We start from the raw sequence: 7,500 nt of genomic DNA, 5'->3' as shown, positions 1-7,500 counted from the left end.
GAAAGAAAGGCTCAGATGAAAAGAGAAACAAAGTGATCAAACTGCTCAACCTGATAGAGTGTTGAGGGCTTGTTAACTTGAAATCTGATGCATTGTGGTACTTGTGTACTATGACGTACACTAACAGGGTTGTTGTATCTGATGCATTGTGGTACTTGTGTACTATGACGTACACTAACAGGGTTGTTGTATCTGATGCATTGTGGTACTTGTGTACTATGACGTACACTAACAGGGTTGTTGTATCTGATGCATTGTGGTACTTGTGTACTATGACGTACACTAACAGGGTTGTTGTATCTGATGCATTGTGGTACTTGTGTACTATGACGTACACTAACAGGGTTGTTGTATCTGATGCATTGTGGTACTTGTGTACTATGACGTACACTAACAGGGTTGTTGTATCTGATGCATTGTGGTACTTGTGTACTATGACGTACACTAACAGCGTTGTTGTATCTGATGCATTGTGGTACTTGTGTACTATGACGTACACTAACAGCGTTGTTGTATCTGATGCATTGTGGTACTTGTGTACTATGACGTACACTAACAGCGTTGTTTCCTATAGTTCATGTTGTTTTGTGTGTTTGCAGCTGACAGCAGTGAACTCTGTGGTTTTCACTGTGAAGGCCATCGATGCAGATGGAGACATGATCAGTTACATCATTGATCGATCATCGGTAAGATGTCCACATACATCTGTGCGTGCTGCCTGTCTCTATGAACTCACCTTTACTCCACTACCTGCAGCGGGACGCAGAGTTCTTCAGGATTGATCTACCCAACAGTGGGAATATAGTTCTGAACAAACCTCTGGACTACGAGACAAGAACCCAGCTGCAGGTGCTCATCTGGGCCCAGGTAACGCTCATGTTCAGGTTCAGGTTCAGGTTCAGGTTCATGCTCATGTTCAGGTTCAGGTTCATGCTCATGCTCATGCTCATGTTCAGGTTCAGGCTCATGCCCATGTTCAGGCTCAGGTTCATGCTCATGTTCGGGTTCAGGTTCAGGTTCATGCTCATGCTCATGTTTAGGTTCAGGTTCAGGTTCATGCTCATGCTCATGCTCATGTTCAGGTTCAGGCTCAGGCTCAGGTTCATGCTCATGCTCATGTTCAGGTTCAGGCTCAGGCTCAGGCTCAGGTTCATGCTCATGCTCATGTTCATGCTCAGGTTCAGGTTCAGGTTCAGGCTCATGCCCATGTTCAGGCCCAGGTTCATGCTCATGTTCAGGTTCAGGTTCAGGCTCATGCCCATGCTCATGCTCAGGTTCAGGTCCAAGTTCAGGTTCAGGTTCATGCTCATGCTCATGTTCAGGTTCATGCTCATGCTCATGTTCAGGTTCAGGCTCAGGCCCAGGTTCATGCTCATGTTCAGGTTCAGGCTCAGGCTCAGGTTCATGCTCATGCTCAGGTTCAGGTTCAGGTTCAGGCTCATGCCCATGTTCAGGCCCAGGTTCATGCTCATGTTCAGGTTCAGGTTCAGGTTCATGCCCATGCTCATGCTCAGGTTCAGGTCCAAGTTCAGGTTCAGGTTCATGCTCATGCTCATGTTCAGGTTCATGCTCATGCTCATGTTCAGGTTCAGGCTCAGGCCCAGGTTCATGCTCATGTTCAGGTTCAGGCTCAGGTTCAGGCTCAGGCTCAGGTTCAGGCTTAGGCCCAGGTTCAGGCTTAGGCCCAGGTTCATGCTCATGTTCAGGTTCATGCTCATGTTCAGGTTCAGGCTCAGGTTCAGGCTTAGGCCCAGGTTCAGGCTTAGGCCCAGGTTCATGCTCATGTTCAGGCTTAGGCCCAGGTTCAGGCTCAGGCTCAGGTTCATGCTCATGTTCAGGTTCAGGCTCAGGCCCAGGTTCATGCTCATGTTCAGGTTCAGGCTCAGGTTCAGGCTCAGGCCCAGGTTCAGGTTCAGGCTTAGGCCCAGGTTCATGCTCATGTTCAGGTTCAGGCTCAGGTTCAGGCTTAGGCCCAGGTTCATGCTCATGTTCAGGTTCAGGCTCAGGTTCAGGCTTAGGCCCAGGTTCATGCTCATGTTCAGGTTCAGGCTCAGGTTCAGGCTTAGGCCCAGGTTCATGCTCATGTTCAGGTTCAGGCTCAGGTTCAGGCTTAGGCCCAGGTTCATGCTCATGTTCAGGTTCATGCTCAGGCTCAGGTTCATGCTCATGTTCAGGTTCAGGCTCAGGCTCAGGTTCAGGCTCACGTTAGATAACTCAATTGTTTTAAAGTTGCTGTCTCTGAACAGGAAGCAAACACGGTGGAGAAGTCGAACACATCAGCTGTTCTGAAGGTGAACATCGAGGACGGAGACGACCAGTATCCTCACTTCCTGCCCTGCACACCTGTCTCTCCAGGTGTTCCTGTCTGCAGGAACCCCACCTACACCACCAACATCACACAGAAACACCAGGTAAACAAACAGAACCAGGTCAACAAACACAGAAACACAAGGTAAATTACCCACACCAAGTAAATAAACAAACAAACACAGAAACACCACGTAAACAAACAACATCTGAAACAGGGACACAAACTGTAAGACACACTTGTTGTCTGTTTACATGTGGTATTGTTTACTGTCAGACACACTTGTTGTCTGTTTACATGTGGTATTGTTTACTGTCAGACACACTTGTTGTCTGTTTACATGTGGTATTGTTTACTGTCAGACACACTTGTTGTCTGTTTACATGTGGTATTGTTTACTGTCAGACACACTTGTTGTCTGTTTACATGTGGTATTGTTTACTGTCAGACACACTTGTTGTCTGTTTACATCTGGTATTGTTTACTGTCAGACACACTTGTTGTCTGTTTACATCTGGTATTGTTTACTGTCAGACACACTTGTTGTCTGTTTACATGTGGTATTGTTTACTGTCAGACACACTTGTTGTCTGTTTACATCTGGTATTGTTTACTGTCAGACACACTTGTTGTCTGTTTACATGTGGTATTGTTTACTGTCAGACACACTTGTTGTCTGTTTACATCTGGTATTGTTTACTGTCAGACACACTTGTTGTCTGTTTACATCTGGTATTTTTCGGTTCCAGGACGCAGTCCTGGAGTTTTCTCCCGGTCCGATCCGAGCAGAGGACGGAGACCGAGGAATCAACACCAGTCTGATCTTCAGCATCCTGTCAGGTCACAGATTGACTTTAGTTCACAATGTGGATCCTTTTAATCACGTCGTCAATGGTTTCAATAAATCATCAAATAAGTTTTGTATTACTAAAAAGAAAACAACTTATTCTATAGAAGCGGTTTTCTTGCCTTCTGGACCTTCGTTACGCCTCATAAATGGTGTTTCTATTGCCGTTAAATGGATTATGGAAATGCTTTTGCAGAATAAGGTTTATTATTACGTTCTTATTTTTGTGGTGGGAACCTTCCTGCTGGCCACAGAACCACGGAGCTGCTCTCTCCTGCAGGTGAAGGCGCCAGGAGGTGGAGCTCCATCCTGCGGGCTGACGAGCTGTGTCTGTGTGACAGCAGGTGGGGATCAGGGCAGGTTCCTGATCAACAACAGGACCGGTGAGATCCGGATCACCAGAGCTGTGACCCGCCAGCGCCAGGAGGCAAACTTTACACTCTGTGTCATGGTACCGCTACTTCCTGTTTACGTTTCCTCGGTCATATTCACGAGAGAACAAACGGTCCGATCCACCTGTCCTTGCCTCTGCAGGTGTGTCAGGAGGACGACCGGCTTAAGTACAGCGTGGTTTCAGTCCTGATCCGGGTTCTCAGTGAGAACACGTTCCCTCCGGTCTTCAACAGAACCACCTTTAAAGGTTTCCTCATTCAGAACTCAAGCCCGGCCTCCATCGTCACCACCTATGGGAACCAGGTGTTACAGATCCAGGTGTCAGACCGCGACTTCTCTGACGTAAGAACATCTGCTGGTTTACATGATGTCTTGTCTGAAAGCAGATGAGTCATTATTGCTGTCCAATCACAGGGCCTGAACCCAAACATCCACTACTCCATCCTTCCTCCATCTGGACTATACCAAGTCACCAATGGAGGGGTTATAATCGCCAGAACGGACCAACTGCATGCGTTCGACAGACACATACTACAGGTGGGTCTTCCTCTAAAAAGGTACCAAATGGAACGATACTCAAGAACAATGTATAGGCTGTTATTTCCCCACGTTGTGCCCTCCAGCCAATCAGCAGGCTGAGCGGCTATCTGGGTTCTGGGTCCGGCTTCGGGCTCAACGCAGATCTCCATCAGACAACCATTAGGTCTGACACAGGCCGACGACACGCAGCTCTTTCTCAAAGGCTGTCGCGCCTGCTTTAGTCACAGGACGGCTTTAATAAATAGCCGACCCGTTCTTACTGCCAACACGTCGACCCACATTGAGGGTGAGCACCACGCACCCACCAGAGATGCCGTGCTAAGAGACAGCGAGTCCACACAGAGCAGGAGAAGAGCTGCAAGGAGCCGGGGGGAGGCGCTTCTGTAACATCACGACGTGTGAACCATAACGGAGGTCATCTTCATTATTAGTAGTCACTTGATATTTTCCGCTACAACCAACAAGTCCACAAAACAACCTTCAGACGAGAAAAGATGAAGGCTCCTCTTCAGAGCAAGAACCATCACGGTCCACACGGGCGGAGATAGTTCCTGTTGAGACATCTCGCTCCATCATGTCATCTGCTTACTTTTAAATTCATTGAGCCAATATGGTTCTAATCTGCAGGACTCGAGCGTCTGGTCCTGAGGTTTGACTGCAGATTAAGAGCCACGATTGTTCTGGAGTCTGCCTTGCGCTTCAGAGAGAATTACGAGTATTATTCTTCCTTATGGGAATAACATAGGGGACGATTGAAGGGTTAAACTGATTCATGAAAAACATATTAATATTGTTACCTATTTTAGAGATTAAAGGTATTAACTGTGAACTCAGAGGTTAAAGGTCAAAGAGAAAGATGAACTTATTCATTTATTATCATCATCGTTATTATTATGTACTGTCTGCGTATAAATAAATGACTTATTATATTTCTATATGCAGGTTGTAGCCAGAGATGAAGAATCAGGGGAAGAAGCTTTAGCTTCAGTGGACATTGAAGTCCTGCAGAGAGGACAACCAGGTGAGTGGCAGCTGCAGCGGTGCGTTCACTGACACCAATTCTGACACTAACTCTCTCTCTTAGTTCCTCGCGGTGCGTTCACTGACACTATCTCTCTCTCTCTTAGTTCCTGGCGGTGCGTTCACTGACACTAACTCTCTCTCTTAGTTCCTGGCGGTGCGTTCACTGACACTAACTCTCTCTCTTAGTTCCTGGCGGTGCGTTCACTGACACTAACTCCTTCTCTTAGTTCCTGGCGGTGCGTTCACTGACACTAACTCTCTCTCTTAGTTCCTGGCGGTGCGTTCACTGACACTACCTCTCTCTCTTAGTTCCTGGCGGTGCGTTCACTGACACTACCTCTCTCTCTTAGTTCCTGGCGGTGCGTTCACTGAGCAGCAGATGTTTGGAGACGTGGACAGCCGGCTAGCAGGAGGAGTCACGGTCGTGGTTCTGCTGTTGGTTCTGTCAGCTGTCGTGTTTCTGCTGCTTCGGACCGCAAAGAGAAGACGAGTTCTGAGAAATCCTGACGATCGCACGATGGCCGGAAAACTTCCCAACGTGGTGAGAACTAAACTCCACGAGATGTTTGAAACTTCACAAGGGAATAGTATTTATTGGATATCATGAAACTTCTCCAGTGGACATGTTTAAATATGGAAAGAGTTTTTATTTCATGCTTTCATAAACTTGAACAAGAAGTTTGAACTAAACTTTGGAATCTGCAGCATTTCTCTTGAATGTGTCCTTTAAATCTCACAATGTTTCTCTTATGAGCAGAATCTATATTTATTTAATAACGCCATCTTAAAGGTGACGATGTGCTCATTTGAATAATAATAATAATAATAATAATAGTTGTTGGTTTACATTTTTATATTCAGAAGATATGAAATAATTTTCCTCTTCTGAGGTTTCACGGTGCATTCGATGTCCTGACAGTCAGTGGGAACTTCCTGTGTTTCTCCCCTTCATCATCCTGCACTTTGTTTTCAGCATTCAGGATCATGAGGCGTTGATATCGTTATGATTTAATGCTTTTCCCTTGCGGTGCTCAGTGGTATAAACTATAATAAATGCATCTGTGATTGACAGGTGAGCTCAGGGGACGAATCTTCATACAGAACCAGAGCGTTGGCTCAAGGACACGAGTCAGAAGGGTTCCAAGGCAGACAGGGCGTCTACACCAAGAAACACTCTCTGCTTCCTCCTCCTTCCTCCTCCTCCTCCTCATCAGACGTCATTAGTGATCCTGCAGGAAGGTTCCACTCTGATCTACTTCCTGTCATAGAAAGAGTGGAAAGCCTGAGATCACGTGACGGCCAATCAGAAGAGATGTCGAAGGGTCGCATGAAGACCGACCAATCAGAGGAGACATTGCAGGAATCAGATGACCCCTACAGGATGATGGCCTGGTGATCCGTCTGAAGACGAGTCAGACACCGACATGTCTCTGCAGCCAATCACAGAGCAGCAACAGACCAATCAGACTCCTCTCTGCAGCCAATCACAGAGCAGCAACAGACCAATCAGACTCCTCTCTGCAGCCAATCACAGAGCAGCAACAGACCAATCAGACTCCTCTCTGCAGCCAATCACAGAGCAGCAACAGACGATATCTCTACTTATCTAAAGTCTTGTGTTCCACTCATCAGAGTTCGGCTTCAGAGATCCGTCGTCTTGATGCAATACTGGTATTGATACAACATGGAGCCAATACTGGTATTGATACAACATGGAGCCAATACTGGTATTGATACAACATGGAGCCAATACTGGCATTGATACAACATGGAGCCAATACTGGCATTGATACAACATGGAGCCAATACTGGCATTGATACAACATGGAGCCAATACTGGTATTGATACAACATGGAGCCAATACTGGTATTGATACAACATGGAGCCAATACTGGCATTGATACAACATGGAGCCAATACTGGTATTGATACAACATGGAGCCAATACTGGTATTGATACAACATGGAGCCAATACTGGTATTGATACAACATGGAGCCAATACTGGTATTGATACAACATGGAGCCAATACTGGCATTGATACAACATGGAGCCAATACTGGTATTGATACAACATGGAGCCAATACTGGTATTGATACAACATGGAGCCAATACTGGCATTGATACAACATGGAGCCAATACTGGCATTGATACAACATGGAGCCAATACTGGCATTGATACAACATGGAGCCAATACTGGTATTGATACAACATGGAGCCAATACTGGTATTGATACAACATGGAGCCAATACTGGTATTGATACAACATGGAGCCAATACTGGTATTGATACAACATGGAGCCAATACTGGTATTGATACAACATGGAGCCAATACTGGTATTGATACAACATGGAGCCAATACTGGTATTGATACAACATGGA

At 46.2% G+C, this 7,500-nt stretch overlaps 1 protein-coding gene across 1 annotated transcript in view; it reads left to right on the top strand.

The window, feature by feature from the left end:
* cdhr5-rs (cadherin-related family member 5, related sequence) overlaps window positions 1–6,605 on the top strand; it is an 8,833-nt gene extending 2,228 nt beyond the window's left edge. The window contains exons 5-14 of the mRNA XM_068586996.1: window positions 600–686; window positions 757–867; window positions 2,247–2,411; window positions 3,058–3,148; window positions 3,497–3,606; window positions 3,690–3,890; window positions 3,963–4,085; window positions 5,031–5,109; window positions 5,462–5,652; window positions 6,184–6,605. Of these exons, the coding sequence (XP_068443097.1) occupies window positions 600–686; window positions 757–867; window positions 2,247–2,411; window positions 3,058–3,148; window positions 3,497–3,606; window positions 3,690–3,890; window positions 3,963–4,085; window positions 5,031–5,109; window positions 5,462–5,652; window positions 6,184–6,507 (1,482 nt within the window). The 3' untranslated portion in view covers window positions 6,508–6,605. The remainder of the gene's footprint in view (window positions 1–599; window positions 687–756; window positions 868–2,246; window positions 2,412–3,057; window positions 3,149–3,496; window positions 3,607–3,689; window positions 3,891–3,962; window positions 4,086–5,030; window positions 5,110–5,461; window positions 5,653–6,183) is intronic.
* Window positions 6,606–7,500: the final 895 nt, after the last annotated feature.

Source organism: Clinocottus analis, unplaced genomic scaffold, assembly GCF_023055335.1.
Source record: "Clinocottus analis isolate CAN_PGR_092001 unplaced genomic scaffold, fCliAna1.0.p SCAF_20, whole genome shotgun sequence".
In the NCBI taxonomy this organism is placed as follows: Eukaryota; Metazoa; Chordata; class Actinopteri; order Perciformes; family Cottidae; genus Clinocottus; species Clinocottus analis.
The sequence above is the reverse complement of the archived record's forward strand: the minus strand, read 5'-3'. Positions and strand labels throughout refer to the sequence as shown.